General features: G+C 41.7%; 1 protein-coding gene across 1 annotated transcript in view; it reads right to left on the reverse strand.

Annotated features, from left to right (window-relative positions):
* Positions 1–22035, reverse strand: part of SH3GL2 (SH3 domain containing GRB2 like 2, endophilin A1) — a 219846-nt gene that overhangs the window by 25278 nt on the left and 172533 nt on the right. The window contains exons 2-6 of the mRNA XM_082272789.1: positions 16495–16563; positions 6227–6299; positions 5951–6094; positions 2770–2903; positions 1519–1677 (exon numbers count right to left, since the gene is read on the reverse strand). Coding sequence (XP_082128915.1) covers positions 1519–1677; positions 2770–2903; positions 5951–6094; positions 6227–6299; positions 16495–16563 — 579 coding nt within the window. The remainder of the gene's footprint in view (positions 1–1518; positions 1678–2769; positions 2904–5950; positions 6095–6226; positions 6300–16494; positions 16564–22035) is intronic.

Below are 22035 nucleotides of genomic sequence, written 5' to 3' on the forward strand. Positions count from 1 at the left end.
TCCGGTGAGGTAGCCACCTCACCAATCATCCCTGCACCGAACAGGGATGGGTCGTTCACCGTGCCAGGAGCGTTACCTGGCTGAACGCTCGATGGCAGACTGGGAAGCCACTGACCCACGACCTGCGACCAGGGGGATCAGCCCGAGACCCAGTCCGCATGATCCTCTTCGTCCGAAGAACTAACTAATGCTGACAAAAATAACAGCTAAGTAAAGGTAGAGAGAAAACTCAAACAAAATATCAAAAAGAAGAAAGAGTCTGGGACAAAAAGTCCCAGCACAGAGAGAGCCAGCCACTCCTGACAAGCTAGACATTAAAACTGAGATATGGTTGCAGGAAGTAGGAGGGTATTGACTGAGGGGACCACCCCTTGAGGGTGGGATATGTTAAAGCTTTATTGTTAACATATTCTGTTGCCTAGCTACTCCTTCGGAGCAAAGTCTAATACCCCATATGTGACGAATATGAAGAGGCGGCGACTGTCGGAGGACGTAAGAGAAAGCTCTGTTTGTGGGAAAAAAAGGACATAAATTTCGTTTGGGTACGGCGTCGCACGTCCGTGCAATTGTCAGTTAAATTCGCACAGTGGCGAGTCGCAAAAAGTGGCCCAGACGTAAGACAATTTAGGGCAACATGACATAGTCCCCAATGGCTTAATCCCCCCCCCCCCCCCCAGCAAATCCTAACCGCTGATTTATGTTTTATGTTCCCACGTCCCCACTGCAAGAATCCACACTGAATAAGCTCCATTGTCAGTTGGCATTGGAGCTAAACTGGGTTCAGGTCACTGACCCCTTCCCTCCCTTGCAACAGGTGTGGGGGCCTGTTGGTCACTTATCCCCAAGCACTGTCACATAGGGGAGACCACATGCTCATATTCAAAGCAACAGATCAAGGAAACCAAAAGAGGTCTCTGACGGAGTGGGGAGGTGGCAAGGAGCACAAATAGGACACCAGGGCAGGGCAGTGGGCTATCAGAAGAGATATGTAACACGCCATATGCTGTTCATTATACTGGCTGATTGACACATATACTATAAATGCTCTAAAATATAACATATATTGCAATTTACTGTTTTTCATGTCCTCTGATCCATGTAAATGTTTGTACTCTTGTTTACTGCGAACAAATAAAAATGATTGGAAAAGAAAAAATAAAACTTCAATGCATTTTCAGCAGGTACATTTTGAAGCGAATACAAAAAAATTTACAGAAAGTAATTTTTAATAATTTTTTGTGCTTGTTCATTCTATGATTGTGGTATGTAAGTGTGAATGATAAAATAGGATAATTCATCTAGTTTTCAATTAGTATGAAAACACTAAAAAGGCTTGGATAGAGAGAGAATATGTAAAACTATGCAGCAGTACCAATCAGTTCCAAACGTGTTATATCTTTGCTTTCTACTCATTTGCAACTCACAGGCTGATCCTGCAGTGTACTAATAAATCTAACTGCTACATAAAGCTTATAAGAGGAAAATTCTAGTTTATACAAAAGGTATATTATTTCTTACATCCATCTCCAAAAGATTAAACATGCTGGATTCTGCAATTTCTTTGGACTCATCAAATTTCTCTAAAGCCTGACGAATCTCATCATCTGTAATCTTGCCTTGTCGTTTCTTCTTGTAATCAAAGTCCAGACGCCTCCCCTCCAGCTTCTTTAAGTGGTGCTGAAAAAAAACAATACTTTAACTACGTTTTTTAAAACACACAGTATACACAGCACACATTTAGCCCCAGAGTTCATTATGCAAATTAATTGTATACGGCAGTTCATGATAACATCTAAAAGGGTATAGCAATAAAATGGAAATAAACCTCTCCCTAAAGAGTCATATGGCTATATAATGTAGAAAGACCAATTCAATAGCAATCAGGAGGTCTTTATTCTACAGTTTATCACCGTATTATTTATCATCTGTTGAGTGTAACAACCAGTGGGGCATGTGTATTATCCGGCGTTTTTATTTTACAGTGTTGCTCCGGGGCTTAGCAATAGCCATCTTGGATTGACTAGCAGTTGCAATAGCATTGAATATGCTTGGTAAATCCCCTTCTGTGCTTTTGTACAGGTTCAAACCAATTAGTAGGGTCTGAGCAAAGGGACTGTATTATTACTTTGCTATTCAACTGCTTGGGATACAGTTATGTTAGTCTGTCTGTAGGTCTCCTATGTCAGTAGGGTATTGTCTCTAATAAAATGTAGTCCGTCTGTAGGTTTCGTACGTCATTGGGTTATTGTCTTTATTAAAATAACTGTTTTATTACACCTGGTGTATATCAATCATGAGAGATTTTAGTATCTGTTCCATTCCATGCTTGACAGACCAGATTATTGAAAGGCTGTCTTTTTAATTTATCCAGCTAATACAGTTATAATTTAACTATACATTTTCTTACTAAAAGTGTTATTTAAAAAAATCTGACACGATGACACAGCTCTGCTTTCTTTACAACAATATTTTAGTGGCTACATGACAGTTATAATTAGCTTTTAGTTATGGCTGACTAGTGCAGAGTAAGTCATTACATTTGTCACCTTTTTACTTGTTGCCACGGGTTAAATTACAAGCAACAGCAAAAAAAAATAGACACCAGATGCAAAAATAGAATGAATTTGAGATTGCTTGTTAAAGATTACTGAACATCAAGGTTGTGACAACCTTTAGTTTATAAAAAAAAAAAAACCACAACAAAAGCAGATGGGGCCTTCAATCACCTATATAGAATACATTCCACCAGGTTTAATTTTTCTTTTTTACCTGTATTTCCTTTAAATCTTTGTCATGCAGATTTTGCAGTGGATCTATGAAATTCTGCTTAACATCAATGTCTAAGGAGTCTTTGATATCAGAAAGCTCCCTCATAGCTTCTCCAACGTCGACAAGAGCTGGGCCTGCGAGTTAATAAAAAAAATTCAGCATATATTCCATCTAGCCTAAACTTTGTTTTAAAGATCTAATCGTAAATCAGATCTTTTGTATTGAAAAAACTTTTAACAGTACAAAACAACACTGAACACAAAAAAGAAAAAAGCAGGCAAAAAACATCAAAGATACAGTGCATATACCATCATATAATGTGAGCAAGTACAGTATTAAAGTTATACGCAGAGAATAAAATATCTGGCACTGTCATTGCCAGGGCTTAGCAACTGCAAGTAATATCCCTGCTCCTCATGCTCAACTTGGAAACCCCACCAGCAGCAATAAAGTACCCCATATGAGGAAGTGAGTTTGGTCCCGCCCCAAGGGGGGAACATCCCCTGGGCACTGGGAGAGCACTCTGGTTCCAAGTAAATATGGGAAGGTTCTACCACCTACTTCCAAGGGTTTGGTCCCAATCATGATGCACTTAACAAAAAAAAAAAGGGTCCGGCATAATGGTGAAATAGTGAACTGCCAATCAGTGTCACTCCAGTGGAAGTGCCATCCTAGGGTAACTAAGATGAACAAACTGTCCCATCGAGATTTCCCCCTACCTTCCCAGGTAGAAGCAGAGATCAACAAAACTCGACGGTGCTTCCCTATGTTGGGGTGTTCAACCCCCCCCCCATAATCCTATTTGTGACCAAGTAAAGGGGAGCCAAGCCTGGAACATCCAGCCAAGGTCCCCAGATGCGGTCAAACTTCAGAGCATTCCCTCTATGCTTATAAGTGAGATTTTCCTTGACCAAGAGCGCTTTAACTTCTTCCGTCCATTCAGTGTGAGTAGGTGCAGCTGGGGAGATCCATTTTCTCGCAATTAATTTTCTGGCGAGAAACAGAATCCTAAGGACCGCCGTGTGTACTCCGAGGGGGGGGGTACAGTTCCTCTTCCAACCATCCCAGGATACACAGCTTCGGAGTCCAAAGGTAGAGTCAATTTCCATATAGCATTAATGGAGTGCAAAACCGCACTCCAGTAGCGGTGCAGCTTCGGACATTTCCAAAGCATATACAGGAGAGTGCCCGTGTGAACCTTCCAGTGGGGGCAGAGGGAAGAATCCCTCCTCTGCCAGCTATGCAAGCGCTGTGGGGTCCTATACGTGCAGTGTAGGATAAATAGTTGAGTAAGCTTTTGAGAAGAGGACAGCGATACCTTGAGCACATTGTCAAGGATACCTGTCCATTCCTCTGAGGAAATGGGTCCCAGATCCTCTGCCCAATCCTCCCTGCACTTAAATGTCATAGCTCTCGAGATTTGATCCATAAAAGATGTGTATAATGAGGAGATTTGTCCCTTTTTTAACGTCAAGCTCACTAAATTAATAAGAATAACTGGGTTACACAGACCCCAAGTGGATGTCTTGGACTGTGATGTGAGGGCATGTCGTAGCTGCAAATATTGAAAGAACAGGGAATTGGGCAGGCCAAAGTGTTTGGAATTCCTAAAGAATACCCCCCCCCCGTATAGCTGCGATATAAATTTCACTCCATATCTATCTCAGCTCAGAGAGCTCCGTAGTTTGAAGATCACTTCTTTTTACCATGAAACAGGATTAAAAAGGGCAAGTTTGGGAAAAAGGAAAAACCCACAAGTATGCTCCTTACTGTTGTGTCACTCTCTGCAGCTCTGTGCTTACCTCCTCCAATCCTTGTGGCCTCCCGCAATGTCTGCAGCCTGACTAATAACAATTTAGTACCACTGCCCTCTCTGGAATCTAATGTCCCTTGGAGGGTTGGATGCAGGAGGCCACAGCAATTGAAAATGGTAAGTGAGGGGTGCGGAGTTGCCACAGCTCAGGGTATTGAGGGGGGTGGGGAGGAAGGCTGGGAAGATTTTTAATATATTCCTGAACTTAACTTTTAAATCAAAATATTTGGTTTGTTTGTGGGGGCGTGGCCTGGAGCGGCATGCGCTAGGACGTAGGTGAGCAGAGCTCCACCGCCACGAGATCCTATCCGCGTTAATCCTGACACCCCGAGATCCTGACTTGGGCTCCCTGCGCTCCTCACTTCACCCTGCGCCCACTGAGCTATGTCGCCGCCGAAAATATTTGGTTTGTATCCAAGAATGAATCCTGTAATAAATCAAACTGTTAGCATCATTATCCCACTGCCTAGGCCTCTGAGTACCTCTATGAAACCATTGTGTGACAAGGCTGTTGAAATATGAGAATATTTCTATTCGTTTTTCTTACTGAAGTGTTTTTAAGAGCTGCAAACTGGTTGAGATTATTCCACGGCTTTGACTTACAAGCAAATGTTGAATAAATAAAGTGACAATAAAATGATACTTTCGATCAGATTGTGCTTGAAGCCTCTACTCCTGCCATTCATGGCATTCTAGAAAGACTTTTTGAATGAGCATACAGGGTTATCAGCATTCTCATTTACATATATTGTATTGCATTTCTGGAAGCCTTTTACAGTTTATCAAAAAGGAGAATAAAGTGCTACAGAAAGGTTATGAAAAAGAAAAGAAAGTCTATTTGGCCTCATGCATCAAAGTGTCAGAACTAGAAAGTTGGTTTCTCACCACCAGTCAAGGTCAGACTTTCGGTTTTTTACTTTCTCTTGGGCAGATCTGAAAAGAATTGGTGCCTGCGGGGTAATAAAAGTACTTGGTCCTCCTGGCACATTGATACATGAGGCTTAAGAGAGAAAACAGTCTCTATACAGCTGCTCAACTGAGGCTTAAATGCATCCATGTTTTAAAGAGGACTGTGGCCCATTTTTTTAACAGGTTAAATGTTACAAAGCTAAATGAAGCAAACTCATCTCAGTACAGTAAACAGTATTATTTTATATGCAAGACTGATGTAATAAGCATTGCACAAAACAGTCCTGACATGGTATAGTTATTGGTCACTGTCAGTGATAATAACATTTGCAGTATGTTCCAAATACAAAAAAATACAACATTCAGCATCCCATATATTCAAGTCACATTAAAAGGCACAGAAGAAGCTTACGTTATTAAAATAGAAGACAAAAACACAATTACCAAATTTGGAATTACCAAAGTTTGATTCATCTCCAATTTCTCTGCCATACTTAAACATGGCTTCTGCTAACAGGGCCTCAGCTTGAGGATATCCAGGCCCTTTCTCTTGTCCACGGATCTTTGACATTGTGTTGATCATACTGAGTTTTGCCCGAGAAGCTGAACATCAAGAAACAGACATTAAGATAGTAATCACTGTTTAATCTACATTATAATGTAAACTGCAATAAATTCACTTGCATCATTGTCCATTCACAGTTTTAAGATCAGTTTAACTTCATACATTATTACCTGGATTAGGCTGGAGATATTCTATTGACTTTGTCATTATTTCAAGGACTGCTCTACTGGTCACATCAACTTTCTAAGAAAAAAGAAGAAGTAAAATTTAAAAAATGTATTGTTCATTATAAGTAAATAGATAGCACAGTTTAAAATACAAATTTTTCTAGATGTACTTTTTTCAGTTAAAGTGACTTCAAGCCTTAAAAACATTGAAACGGCTGCAATAAAAACCTCCTAAAGTACAAAATATATTAAAAAAATTTGATTGATTGTATTTTTGAAATCTTTTCTACATCTGTTTTTTTTACTATCTGTATACAACCTTAGTTAACAAATAAACAATAGACATTTCATCCAATAAAATGGATTCCCAGAGCACTACGGGTCATCTAAAATAGACAGCTGCCTGCCTTTTGGCTGCTTTTTTACTGGTGCGCCTCTATCGCTGTTGACTGTATATAGAAGGAAGGTGATCAAGATAACTGTTCTGATTGCTTCTTTTTTTTTTTTTTACAAAAAAAATGCATATTTTTTGTCCTGACCATAATAAGGAAATGTATGTGAAACCGTTGCACACTTTTCTTTTTAACTGTTTCAATACTGAGCACTTTCACCCCCTTCCTGCCCAGGCCAATTTTCAGCTTTCAGAGCGGTCACACTTTGAATGACAATTGCATGGTCATGCAATGCTGTACCCAAATTAAAAGGTTATCATTTTTTTTCCCCATAAATACAGCTTTCTTTTGGTGGTATTAAAACACTGCTGTTTTTTTTTTTTTTGTTTCTGTCAGAAAATTCTGTAAATAAGTAATTTTTTTCTTCACTGATGTGCGCTAATGAGGCTGCACTGATGAGGAGGCATAATATGCAGCACTGATGGGCAGTGATATGCATCACAGATGGGCACTGATAGGTGGCATGGATGGGCACTGAAAGGTGGTACTGATGGCTGCACTGAGTCGGCATTGGTGGGCACTGATGCGGAGGCACTAGTGGGCACTGATGAGGATGCATTGTTGGGCACTGATGGGCGGCATTGATGGGCACTGAAAGACAGCACTGACTTGCATCACTGATGGGCACAACTTGACATCACTGATGCACACTGACTGGCATCACTGCTGGGCACTGTTGGGGCTGCACTAATAAACAGGGCACTGATTATCTGTACAGGTCTTCCCTGTGAGGAAATGCAGCTGATTGGCTTTCCTCCCCTCACACTCTGTCAGTGTGAGGCAAGGAGAGCCGAAAAACGGCACTGCCTTGTTTACTTGTGATCAGCTGTGATTGGACACAGCCAGTCACATGGGTAAAGAGTCATTATCGGCTCTTTACCAAGATCATGGTTGCACTGTGTCCTAGGGACACAGCGTGTCCGCGATCGCTGTGCTGTGTGCACCCTTGGGCGTGTTAGCATGGTAAGACTGGGGAAATGCCATTGGACATCGTCCCAGAACAAGAGAGTATCCCGCCCGCTGTGATTGGTCTATACAGTGGGCAGAAGGTGGTTAAGCAAAGTAATACAAACATATTTCCACTGTTCTCTGCTTACCTTATAGTTGCATCAGATTTACTTCCCATTCATTTTAGAACATGCTAGAAATTAGAAGATTATGCTATACTGTCTAAGAACACCTGACACAGTAATGACACATTTAAAGTGGACATGAACTCAAAAAGCAAATATGTGCCATTTTATAGGGAACATCTGAAAATGTTCATTCTGCCTTAGTAGTACCCAATATTGTGGATTAATCCTGCAGAAAAGTAGTACACTTCCTATGCCTAGGCACTACTGTGCCTTAAGTGACATGACTGTATATCTGCAGTTTGAAATTGAAGACACAGTTACTTCTAGTTTTAAGAGATTTGGAGTGAGATTTGGTGATGTCAACCACTGTGTGGCTCACTCTTTTTGCTGGAGTAAAAGCTGCAGTGCAAGGATCTCCCTTAGGCCCCTTTTTACATGATCAGACCGATTAGGTCTGCCTGTCTGTTTTTCAGGCAGACCTGATCGGGCCACCCATTCTCCTCTATGGAGAGGCGGAGATGTGTCCGCTGACACCCGTCTGTCATCCGATCCAACAAGATCCGCCTAATCGCCATCCGTCCAGTGGGTGGGATCAGATGAAAAAACGGACATGCTGCCCATAAAGGAGAGCGAGACTCTGACAGGTCCGCAGAGAAGGACCTGTCATCAGTCTGCTCAGCAGGGATCAACAGAGCGATCCCTGCTGAGCTAGCGAAGTCCGCTGAGCGGATCTGTCCCGTGTGAAAGGGGCCAAAAGGTGCTTTATTCTGTGGATCTGTCATTTCTGCACCTCTTCTGCTGCTTTTTAAGCATTCATTTACCAGTTATCCTTTCACCGGTCAGAAGAAGGCATCTATGATTTGGAGAACCAAGGCCCTGCCTTTACCGATATCGCCACCACCACACAAGAGACACAGTGTAGGACAAGGCATGGTAAGTCAGTAACACTGTAGGTAAAAGATCAGCTGCAGGGAGGTTCAAGATAACACTATTGACTATTTCCTTATCTTCTGTCTTTTTTTTTTGTCTCTCTCTCTCCAGAAGAAAAAAAAAAAAAGTAACACCATAAAACCTTATTTTTGTGTCTTGACAATTTGTAGAGCAGAGCAAACTTTAGATTTGATTGGGGCAAACTTTGACTGCTTTATTTTTGCGAATAATAACTTTACGCCTTAATGGTGAGTGGCAATTGTACTGTATTTACTTAGGGTATAATATTTTTTAACCTGTGTAATGGTTGTTTTAATTCAGGGGGTTTTTTTTCCTGTGTCTGCGTTCTCCTCCAGATTTCCATAAGGTTGACCTAAACAATTTAAGCCACTCACATGATAATGCCAAACATTCATCTCTAGAAGTATGACTCAATCCTTACTACTTGTTTTCCCAAGGCTTCTATGCTGGGATGATTGGCACACCTACAAAGGGTATAAAAGTAGGGCTTTAGGCAAGCAGGGCTCTTTACAATAAAATATTAGGAGCAGATGAGCAAGAAACAATAGCAATCCACACAGTGGTGAAGCCTAGAAACACTTATGTAAAACATTCAGACATCCTAATAAGCAAAATGTTTATACACTTGTTTTTATAGTATTACTATTATTATTATATAGGATTTTTATAGTATTACTATTATTATTATATAGGATTTATATAGCGCCAACAGTTTACGCAGCGCTTTACAACTTGAGGGTAGACAGTACAAATACAATACACTTTAATACAGTAGGAATCAGAGGGCCCTGCTTGTTAGAGCTTACAATCTAAGAGATTCATTCATAGGATATGAACTAGGTGCTAATGAAATGGCACTAGGGACCCTTTACCCGCTCAATGTTTGTAAATGACTGTTCATGTGTCTCAGTAGTTTTATCAAGCTTCTACTCTTGCCTTGTATACAGCAACTTTGCAAAAAGAATGTGATTTAGGGTCGTATGCAATTAAAATTTTAAACATAGGAATCCACAATTCATGGTACAAAGCCATGCATGTTATGCTTGCCACGCATGCTATGTTCAAACATACAAGATGTAAGAAAAAGACAGCAGGAGTTATAATGATATGCTACAAGGCAGAATTACAGCGGCTGAGGCCGCTAACTACCACATATAAAAGCACAACGGCAGATCCTTGTGATGCACCTGCACTGACACAGCCTTGGAGAAGCACAGCTCTCTTACAAAAGCAAAATACATATAACAGATGATTGCAAAACCTACACTGTAGCCTGGATAATTATATTTCTGGCTTGTGAAAAAAATAAAAAAAATCACACATCTCAGGAAATCTCAACGCAAACTGTTAAATCACAATTTCCTACATTTCCTCTCGGCTAGCTGTTTGTGATATCCTTTGTACTCCATAATTAAGCCACACATTATATCACTAACTCAGTCCTTTGTGGTTTCATTATTATATTTAAAAGTATAAAAGCTGCAATTTTCTTCTGTGTCATTCTTCCAGAGGAACGGAATAAGTGTTTGCCTAGATGGAGAAAATAACTACCGTTGCATTGCTGTCTGACAGCATATACGCAGCAGTTGCTTTACTAGTTAACAGATTCCAAAGTTATAAAAGGTAACCATACAAAGACTGATAATTGGCATATTAAGCAGCAGGAAGTAATGGAGAAAGAAAGGCAGGAAAGAAGCATGAGAAAGAGAGAAAACTCAAAAGTGAGGGACAGGTTTCATAGTTGCCAACAGTTCTGGATTTGCCGAGACAGTCCCACCTTTTAATTGGTTGTCCCATCACTGCTGTGTCTCACGGTATGTTGCGGGAATGACTGTCAACCCCAAGTTGATTTCCAAATTAGGCATTTGTAGGGCAGCCCTGCATGAAGGATCAATCTTCCCCCTCTCTACTTTCTGGCTGATATAATTTAAAATTGCCTGAACATATTTAAACACATATCCCAAAAATTTAGTGCTATGAAAGAATGGACTAGGAGGGCTTAAGGCTTTAAGCATGACAGCATGGGCATGCAGCTGCCCCCTGTCCTGCCTGCTAATTAAAAAAAAGGGGGGGCCCCTTTAAGAGATTCAAACAGTTTAGGCAGGAAAAATAAGGATCATGTGACATAAGGGAATCTTCTGGACGTCATTGTATGACGAAACGCGTCGGGTTTGGCTGACGGTTTGACGCATGCGCAGACGAGGGACGCGGCGGCCATCTTGTTGGTGGGGAAACCAACACACTGCTTCACTTTATACTGAATGCTGTTGATCGACCTACAAACATGTAAGCTGCTTTCTTTTATTTACTAACAAGTGAATATACTACACCATGAGAGGAATATGAGTGCACCAAGGAGTTTTATGAAGTCTATTCTGGTCCGTAATTGGAGGAGGGGTTCGGAAGACATTGGATCTTGCCTGCCATAGATACATTAGAGCTGTGGACGCTTTATGACCCTGTGGGGTCTAAGGAGCTGGTAAGGTCATTTGGTGATTCTATTCGGTGGTGGATTCTCCTACCTGCACCCCTCTTTCTTGGATATTGGTGGACTTTATTATTTTTTGCACATGGGACATATGTTATTTATCGCAGTCTTGTATCCTGATTAGCGCGACACCATCCTTTTCATTTCTATTTGAAGACACCGTGTTCTTGTCTCTGTGTCAGCAGCTTTTCTTGTATGAGGTTTATTTCCTATTATTATAATATTTTTATTGTGATTAGAGCGCAGGTCTCCCACAGGAAGATTTCTGACAATCAGTCAGTGTCAGCGCAACAAGCTCCCCAGCCCCTCCCCACCCCCCCTCATTGTCACTAGGCACGTTATGTGGTTCTGTCACCCTTCATATTTGAAGGGGGGACTTGTGGTGATCGATATTCTGTAATGCTCGAGTCCATTAAGACTGAGCTGTTTGAAGTTTATTGCTTGGAAATTAAAGAATTTCATGAAATAATACAATTATTATTATGCTGTTATTATTTATTTAATTGAATACACCAATAAACATGCCGCGGCCAATTTTATGCCATCTATTTGTGGTGTGTCATTATTTAGGTAGGTATTAGTTATCAAGGTATTCGGGAGGGTAAGGTGTGGCCTGCATTCCCATGTGATCTAAACTATATCAAGTGACTTTACACAAATAGGTGTCCATAAAAATGTCAACACTCATGTGTAAATATCAAAAAATTTTGTGCTCAGCTTTCAGGGCCTTGAAACCACCAATAGCACTTACCAGATCTGAATGACCACTCTAATATAATGGTCAAAATGTGCTCAAAGTGTTAAATCCTCCTGATCCGCACCTCAGCACCAAGTTTACACCACGGGAATGGTCGAAAAACATAACATTATGGATTATTTTGGTCCTTTTGTTGTGTATGGGATATACACTTGATATTGTTTGGATCACATTCTTTCACAGTACTAAATGTTTGGAATATTTTTTTTTAAATATGTTCAGGCTATTTTCAAGTATGTTGATTTTTTGATTTGGTTACATTTTAAGCGCTGCACTGTACACAATAAAGTGGAACTAAACCCTCCTATCATTTTTAGCCAAGAAAGCTGCCATCTTGGCCTCCGTTTGATCTAGAACTGCCATGATACTGCACATGTGATCAGTCATTACACCAGCCATTTGATGGTTTGACATTATGGTTTGGAGAACAATCAATATGACAGTCACATTCCCGGTGCGTGCCGGAAATGTAACCGTTTTCTGAAACTGCTAAATCGATGGCTTAGGTTCCGCTTTAATGTTTTGCTAATTTGGCATCACAAATTTTGTGCAGACAATCACAGTGACTTTTACTTTTTATGTATAATTTGAAATAGGATGGGACTTGAAGTTATGCCTTTCCAACTATTCATCAGGACTGTTAGAAAGATGTAATGCTTAGCTGCACTGCATGCCAGAGTGGAGGAGGGGGTACAGGCTCAGATCTCTCTCTTTACCCCAGATGTGGTCTGTAAGAGAGGAGACTCTCGTCAGACACAAGGCTGTCTTGAGTCAGTAAGAGAACCTGTTGTTACTGATCCTGCTGAACTTCACTCCTAGCAAGTCTTATAAATATTCGTAGGTAGAGGAGCACAACTCCCAGAATTTCATATATCTATAGTGATGGGGGGGCAATATCCCTCCCAACACATCTCCCAGCAATGGCATTACAGGGAGCTACAGCAGGCCTCTTTTCTGTATACTGGGGACTACACCTTCTCCCATTTCCAATAGCTATACTACTACAGGAGGCCATAACTCCTAACACATCTCCTATCACTGGTATTACAAGAATTTGCAATTCTCAGCATGCCTCTTCTCTGTACAACTGGGTGACTACAACTCTTAGCATATGCTTTATGGTGGAGAGCTCTGAACTATGTATGAGAGGTCATTTTTGGTTGTACCTTAGCCTGTGTGTTGCCTACTCCTGAATCCTTCACTATATACACTTTTAGTATCTTTCATTGAACCCTGAACGCTTGGCTATGTACGTCATTGGCAATTGTCCCAGATTTGCTGGGATAGTCCCACTTTTCAATTGATTGTTCCTGGACTGCTATGTTTCAGTCTGTGTCCTAAAAATACAGTGCAAGCCTTACTAAGCTTATTGCACATGCGCCATCTTAGTGTTATTATGCATTCGCCAATCGCATTAATGACAGTCCACCCTTGCTGCCCAGGATACAGTTGGAAACAGTTGGATTTCTGGCAGATCAACAGAACAAAACGTGTAGGGCAGGGTTTTAGTAGTGACATCATCATGCCCACCTGGGCACTGGACGCTTTAGTGAACTCAATGCTTTTTTTTATTTTGTAAAGAGATTACTTTACATTACTTTATTGTACAATGAAGCGCTCCTCATCTCTTCACATTCACATAATTGTGTGAATCTACTCATGACTGCGAGTGTATAGCCATGGAGCGGGCTTGACAAGCACTGGAGGAGATGGTAGTCGGCTGCTGAGCGTGCTCTTTTGTGTTGGAGTAAAGTGGGTTTATATCCATCCATCCATCTGCTAAAGGGTTTTATGCGAAGGTGCAGTCAGACCTGTAAAAAGGTCTGGGGCTCGGATAAAAGGCAATTTTAATCCTGGGGAAACACTTTTGTGTAGCGGTCACCGGAAGCACTGGAATATGTATTTGTGTGAACTACACGAGTGGAGCAACTGGCTTTGCACACATTTTTAAATATTCCTTAAGGATTCATATTTTACTTGGACTATTACGCGAATTCCAAAATTATGGGACTATAGATGTCTCCATTTTTTTTTTTTTTATTGTTGCATTTATTATGTTTTTTGATCATTTATAAATGATGTTTAGCACTGCGCGCTATATTAGATAGAGCAACACATTTTTTTTTTTACATTTTATAGAAAAAAAATGCCAGATGCACCTAGGTGCAGCTGAAAAAACTTCCAGTGTGCATGAGACCTATATCTGCATTTGAGATTATCTGTGACACAGGTGCCTCTGACTCCTAGATCATGAGATCTGGAGTGTTTTCCGTGCTGCAGAAAAAGCAGTGCAAGGATCTCCTTGTTTCTACTAAATTCGTTCTAGGGATCTTTGCTTCCCCATCTCTCCTGTTGCTACTTGAATATTCCTTTACTAGTCATTAGATCAGCAGTTATCAGGGAGGTAACTCAGACTTAAGTAAACAAAGCTCTAGATGGCCGCCTTCATATGGAGGCACAGAAACAAGTACAGTAATGGCACTTTTCCACTGCAAGTACCGGCTAGTACCGGCTCGGCTCTACTCAGCCCTGCTTGGCCCGGTTTGCTTTTCCACTGCGGTACCGCATGGTATAGCGTCGGAACGGTTCGGTACGGTACGGTATAAGTTTGCTTTTCCACTAAAGTAGTACTAAAGTTAAGTGGGTGGGATAACAACGGGGTGGGTGTGATTCTCTGACCAATCAGTGGCTAGTAGTGACTGCATGCAAAGGATTGTGGGATATGGTACCAGTTTGGTACCTGTTGGAACCACAATTGAGTAGGTACTGTTTTTTCAGAGCCGTACCGTACCGTTCGGTTCCATGCAGTGGAAAAGCAAACCTATACCGTACCGTACCGAACCGTTCCGACCCTATACCATGCGGTACCGCAGTGGAAAAGCACAAAAGCGTGCCGAACCGGTACGGTTCCATGCAGTGGAAAAGCACCATAAGTCAGTAATGTAGAAAAGATCAGCTGAATGGTGCCAAGATCAGACACTGGAGACAATTGCTTTGCCCTCTGCTTGCCCTTTTTGAGCTCAACTTTCGGAGTGCAGATCCTTTTTTAAAGCAGAACTTCACCTAAAAAGAGAACTTCCGCCTTGGCTCTTCCTCTCCTCTTCTCTGCTACTTTTGGGTTTTTTTTTTTTTTCTTGGAGCAGATACCTATTTCTTACAGGTACCCTCTCTATTTTGGCCCCCTTGCTCGACTACTATCTGCCCACAACCTCCTAAGACACATCAGAGGTTCCATGAGGTTGCAGGTCCTCACGAATGCACAGTGGGAAGTCAGCTGTGAAGCACCAGGAAAACCAAGCTGCCTTTCCACATTAAATATGGCAGCGCCGGGGACCTGAAGATTGATGAAGAATCGGCCTGGATGGGGACAAGCCTGCTGTGTGATAATGTATGTTTCAGTCTGGACCCCTGCTAGGCCACACCCCAATGCATTTTATTCCGCCCACCAAAGCTTACTCATGGGGATGGAGTCTCCAGGTGGAGGGGGTGGTTAAATGCATGATAGGCCACCACTCAGTAAAAGAATGAAGATCAGGTGTGCAAAGTGATTGTGAAGGGCTGGTCATAGGAGGTTGTGTGTTTAAGGAAATGCATACACATTGCAACCATAGAAGATCTAGTTGCAAGGAGGCTTTAAATGGCTAGCCTCTTGCAAAGTGTATGCAAGGAAACAAATGTGCAGGAGTTTAGTAAGGCTAAAATGCAAATATTCTACCCCACTCCCCTCCCATTAAAGTGATTGTAAAGTCTTAAATTACTATGTTATACTTACCTGCTCTGTGCAGTGGGTTTGCACATAGTCGCCCGGACCTTTTTCTCGGGACCCTCTTCTGTGCTTTTTGCCTCTCCCTCCTGTCGAGTGCCCCCACAGTAAGCAGCTTCTGTGGGGGCACCCAAGCCGGGTCACAGCTCCCTGTGGCCATTCAGACACAGAGCCATGACCCAGCCCTGTCCCCTCTCTCTTCTGATTGGCTGACCGACTTGGATTGACAGCAGCAGGAGCCAATCGCGCCATGCTGCTGTCTTAGTCAATGAGGAGGGGAGTTCCAGGCAGCTGAGACACCCCTGTAACATTGCTTGACAGAGATGGGGCTCAGGTATTATTAGGGGGGTTGCTACCCACAGAAGGCTTTTTTATCCTAATGCATAGAATGCATTAAGACAAAAAAAAAAAAAAATTCTGACTTTATAATCCCTTTAAAAATCCTTAATAATTAATGTCTCTTAAAACATTGATGGGAAATCTACTGAAAACATTCTAATGAGAAAAGATAATCTTATAAGTCTATTTTCTAATGTCTACAGAAAACTGTAACTAAATGAATAGAATTAATTTAAGGGAAACTCTAGCAAGACTTGATAAAAGTCAGCAGCTACAGTATTTGTAGCTGCTGACTTCCTTTTTCTTTTTTTCCAGAGCGAAGTTCCTCTTCAAGTAAAAAGGTATCTAAATTCTTATCTTGCAACTAAACAGGAAAATGTTAAAAACAAAGAACAAACCAAAATTAAGAAAAGATGAACAGAAACAAAATGACCACTATACTTACTCTTTCCATTTCTTTAAAATCCTCATCAAGCTTGGTGCCTTCGGCCCCTCCAACCTTTTCACTCACTTTCTGTAAAAACAAAAAAATAGACAGATAATCAGTATAATAAATTCAACACTATGAAGAAGTGCACTAAACGAAGAGGCTACTTAAGAAATGAGCTAATAACTCTGTGAGATGTTTATATCCCAGCAATTGTGATCACCTTCATCCATCCCCCTTGCAGAACTCCCCAGATTCTTAAATTGAAATTTGTGTGTTAAATTGAAAATTGTACATTTGTGTTTGGATTTTCTAACTTGTCTAGAAACTTGGTGATAAAAAACAAGGATTGTAATGCATGGATTGTAAAGGGAGGTAACCTATTTCTCACAAGAATTGCTTATGATGCTAAGTGCCGAATGTACCCAGAAAAAACTGAAAAGGGCTTGAAAGGGTCTCTAAAAAACTGTGCAAATGATAATCAGAATGTAAACCATAGAACATATGTGCAATGATACAGTTATGTGTCACAGCAGCACAGGTTGCCAACTGCCCATATACCCTTTCATTATTCTGCCATGCCCACAGCCTGTGTCAGTGGGTGTACTGCATCCAATTACAATGGAGATTGGCTGATAGACTTGGCAATTCCGAAAATTTTATAAACTGGCATTACGAAGTCACATTATTAGTTTTCATAAAAAGATACTGCTTTGTTGCCCTGAATAAAAATGCCATCTAAAGTTTAACAGTCCATGGCTACTAGGAGGACTTGGGACAGCGTTTCTCAACCTTTTTTCAGTCGGGGCGCCCTTGAAAAGTATTTTCAATCTTGTGGCACCCCTGTATAAGGCTTTGTTCACGTTACTATAGGTCACGGAACATGCGCAAAATCGCGCTCGTTCCTGATACACAGACACATGCTCTGCTCTTTATTGCTCTTTGCGCTTTTGTATATTGGCAAACGTGGGGTGCTTTTGGTGTGGCGAAATTAAAAAAAAAAAAAAAAGGGTCAGGGACTTCTTTCCCTGCATCTCTGCGGATAGGGAAGCCCATTGAAATGAATAGGTCGCCCTACAGGCAGCACGCAGCCATGCAGATGTGAACCAATTTGGAGGGGCGGAAAAAAACACATGAATGAGCTGTTTTTACCACCCCCAACTTCTCCCACTTTAGCTGCAGAGGCAGCAGCAGGGGGTATGTATACCCAGGGTGAATGGGGATGTACTGCAACTACCCTGCAACTGTGTGCATTGCATGGCTGTAGTGTAGTGATGCTGCATTTACGGGCTTAAAACAGGTGATGAAGAGGCAACATATTGCCTCTTTACCCTCAAATGCCTCTGAAAAGAGATCTGAGCATGGATTGCTTTTCAGAGGAGCAGCAGTCCTTGCTGCTATCACTAACAAGCCCTAAAAAAGCAATTCTGATGGTACAGGAATAGGGGGGGGGGGGGGTCCGAATTAAAAGTAACATACATGCACACATACATATACACAAACAAACAGACACATGCACACACACACAAACACATGTATACACTCACACAAACAAACCCATGTACATACACACAGACACATGTATATATGCACACATACAGAAACAGACAGACACACATGTACACACACATACAAAACACATGTACACACACAAACAAACCAATGTACACACACATGTATATATGCACACATACAGAAACAGACAGACACATGTGTACACACACATACAAACACATGTACACACAAAGTACACACAGACACACAGACACACACACTCACGTACACTCACAGTGTCGATGTACAGTTCGGCAGGGGATCGGGAGATCGGGCTCATCTGACAGCCCTTCTCTCCCATGATCCTGTGGCACACCTAAAGGATCTCTGGCGGCACACCAGTGTGCTGCGGCACATTGGATGAGAAAGGCTGACTTAGGACACCAGTTTACATCAGTTTTTCTTCAGTTACATGAGTTTTTATCAGTTTTTCTATTAGTTTTTTTACATCCACTTAATCACTTGAGTCCCAAAGCCATTTTATCAATTTTTTTTAGGCCTGATTACTGAAAACCCCCTACTGATATTAGCGCAACAGCTTAAAAAAAATGCATAATATCAGTAACAAATACACTAAAGGTAATTTTAGAGCACAGAAACACAATACCCAACATGTCAAGCATTACAATTGTGTGCATCTGTGAAATAGTGAAAAAATGTCGATACCCTATATTTTCCATAGGCGATGCTTTAAAGTGATTGTATAAGTCTAATTTTTTTTCCATAAAAAAAAAAAACAAGCATGTTATACTTACCTGCTCTGTGTAATGGTTTTGCACAGAGCAGCTTGGATACTCCTCTTCTTGGGTCCCTCTTCTGTGATCCTGGCCCCTCCCTCCCATTTAGTGCCCCCCCCCCAGCAAGCAGCTGTGTGAATTCAGACACAGACCCGACCCAGCCCGGCCCCCTCTCTCCCCCGATTGGCTAGCTGACTTTGATTGACAGCAGCAGCCAATGGCACTGTTGCTGTGTCTTAGCCAATCAGGACAAAGAATTTCGGACAGCTGAGACACTCGTGGACTTCGCTGGACAGAAAGGGACCTCAGATAAGTGTTAGGGAGGCTGCTGCACACAGAATGCTTTTTATCCTAATGCAAAGAATGCATTAAGATTAAATACCTTCTGCCTTTACAACTCCTTTAAAGCCCCTACAGGTAATCAGTTTAGCGTTTCCCTTGAGCTCTGGTGCTAAAATTCTTAATCTCACTCTGGCTTGCGAGGCAATATGTAATATGTGTAGCACAATTGCCATTTGTTTTACAAGGGCGCCCCCAACAATTGCATTTTTGTATGTATGCCTTCTTACTGTATGTGGGGGTTCAAATTTTTTTATGTAGCAAGGTTTCCAGGCCTGTGGCCTGAGATGAATCTGCCATTGTTACCGGTTACCTCTCCAGCCCATGTGAGTTGCAGCCCTGGGTGTGAGAACTGACACATTGACAACTCTGGCATCTTTGGTTGTTTTAATGTAGTTTTAGGGGATGGGAGAAGGGAATCAGTGGGATACTCCTTTAGGCTCAACTAATTACAACTTGGGACTTCCTCAGGAAATGTCTGTTAACACTGTCTCAATGCCAGCAAACGCTCACTGGCGTTCAGAACACACTGTAACTTGAATGAAGTGCTAGATCCTCGACCTTGAGTCTAGAAGATCCAGGACTGTAGAGCAATGAGATACGGACACTGCTGTACCACAAAGTCACTAGCTTCCTCCCTTGCCTTGCACTGGCTTGAGGTAGACTGTTCTGAAATCCTGTATGGCTTCAACTCTCAACTAAGACACTGCATACTGTCTCTTCAGGGCCCAAACTGCAGGTACCCCCTTTGACTCTTCATGGTCCCCTGACTAGGTACCCCCTCCGTCACTTCAGGGTCCACTGACTAGGTACCCCCTTTACCGCTAGCTGACACTTGGATCCTAGAACCTTCTCCGGAGTGGTCCCCAATGACTCTAGGCAGACCCCCAGGGGCAATCCTCAGTACTCCCCACCTGTGTAGGCTTTCCTGGAACTGGACCCCTCTCTCTCCACAGGCTCTCGGCACATCGGATCCCCCTCAGCTCAACTCAGCACCCTCTGGACTCTCCGGCAGCACCCGAGACATCCACCTCCGCTGATAGGAGGAGTGACAGCCGTCCTCTCCCTCCTGGGGCTTCCCACAAAAGACCATGAGTCATGAGTCAACTTATACCCACTCCCAGAATCCTTTGCGGCAGAATCTGCCTTCTGGTGTAGTTACAAGCATGAATGTATCCTCGATTGGGCTTCCTCCACTGCCCTATGAGAAGCCTCTCACAGAGCCAGTGGGGAGACTCCCCCTTCAGCAGACACACCTGGAAACCATGACACCCTACTAAAAGAAATCATGGCCCTGCTGTTAGGCAGACAAAGCCCACTATACATTTACCTAGCACCTACCTGTAGGGTGCTACATTTAATTAGCTTTTTTTAAGTGTTTAGTTTATCATTCTTTTTACTTATTCTTTTATTGCGATCACATAGGGAACCAATAGATCCTTTTTCCAACTCAGTGATTCGGTCTTTGATTTTTTTTTTGACATGTTGGCGTTATTCTTTCACGTGGATGTTACAAGTTGAACTAGTAATTACAGCTGGATAAAACAAAATTGTGTGTCTTCATTTCAGGCTTCAAAGCAATAAAATTATTATTTTAAAGGGGGTTATTTTTTCTGTTACCCACTGTAACTGACAGATCCTCTGCAGACAAGGGGGACAGAGAAAGGCAGCGGAGAGGAGCAGTACAGTATATACAGTAAGGGGGCAGTGTGTACAGAAATGCTCCCTTACTTGTTGGCACTGACTGTCATTGCAAGCTTTAAATGTGAAATGGTCCTTAAGAACTAGGCAAGACAAAAAATAGTTACTCAACAGAATACTACCAAGACACAGAATGGAAACAAAATAAAAGTGACGCTTGACTGAGTGATACAGACAGCAAAGACAGAAAAAACTGCAAAGAGCAGACAACAATTCCAATCAAAGTTGAGACTTTTCAAGGGTGCCAGGCAAAGTGAGGGGGGGATGCCAGGGTCCGAAAAGAAAGAATGCACTGGCAATAGTTGTCAACAAAGCATTTACATTTATAACCTCAGGTTCTACTGGGCACAGTCAGTACAGACAGTTGAAAGCAAGGTGGACTGACAAGGCAAGAGATTCAACCAGATAGACCAGAGACATACTGCCAGCAGAAGAAAAGCCATGTAAAGAAACAAAAAATGAGAGGAGACGCAAAAGAGGGTCAAATAAAGCAAGACTGAATTCAGACCTATAGATCTTTACAAATTGACTATGGCCCAACTGTCAGATTCTCTACACATAAATGCTGCTCCTCCTTCAGAATGATATTGACAGGCAGCAGGCTATCAATTCTTTCAGCTGGCAAGTAGTTGCCATGGAAATTTACGAGAAACCCAGTCTTCGGTTAGCTGTGAGAGCAAAATGCAGTAGAAGCTAGGATTTGAAATAGAAAGGCATCATTTAAAAAGAGGGACAATCTCACAGCAAGAACTGTATAAATGGACTGCACTACAGCAGATTTAGAATGGTTCCCATCCCCAGTATGTATCTATATATTCAACGCAACCACACGTTTTTTATTGTACAAAAATCAGGTATGATACTGTGTTTGTGTGCACTAAATCTCACTTTATTGTATTCTTTTACTGAAAATATATGTTTGATTGATAGCTACACAGATATTGTGCACCTTAAAAAATTGCAACTACCATCATCTTATTCTCCAGGGTCTCTGCTTTCAGAAATATATATTTTTTGTGGAGCTAAAAGTAGAAAAAATAAAAAAAATGCAGATTTTAACATGTATGCACATAATTAAAAAGTTGCCCCAGTAGACTTGAAGTGATTGTAAAGTCTTTTTTTTTTTCCCTTATAAAATAACAAGCATGTTATACATACCTCCTCTGTGCAGTGGTTTTACACAGGGCAGCCTGGATCCTCCTCTTGCTCCTGGCAACCCTCTCCTGTT

The sequence above is a fragment of the Pelophylax lessonae genome, assembly GCF_965119305.1.
Source record: "Pelophylax lessonae genome assembly, chromosome: 1".
Taxonomy (NCBI): domain Eukaryota; kingdom Metazoa; phylum Chordata; class Amphibia; order Anura; family Ranidae; genus Pelophylax; species Pelophylax lessonae.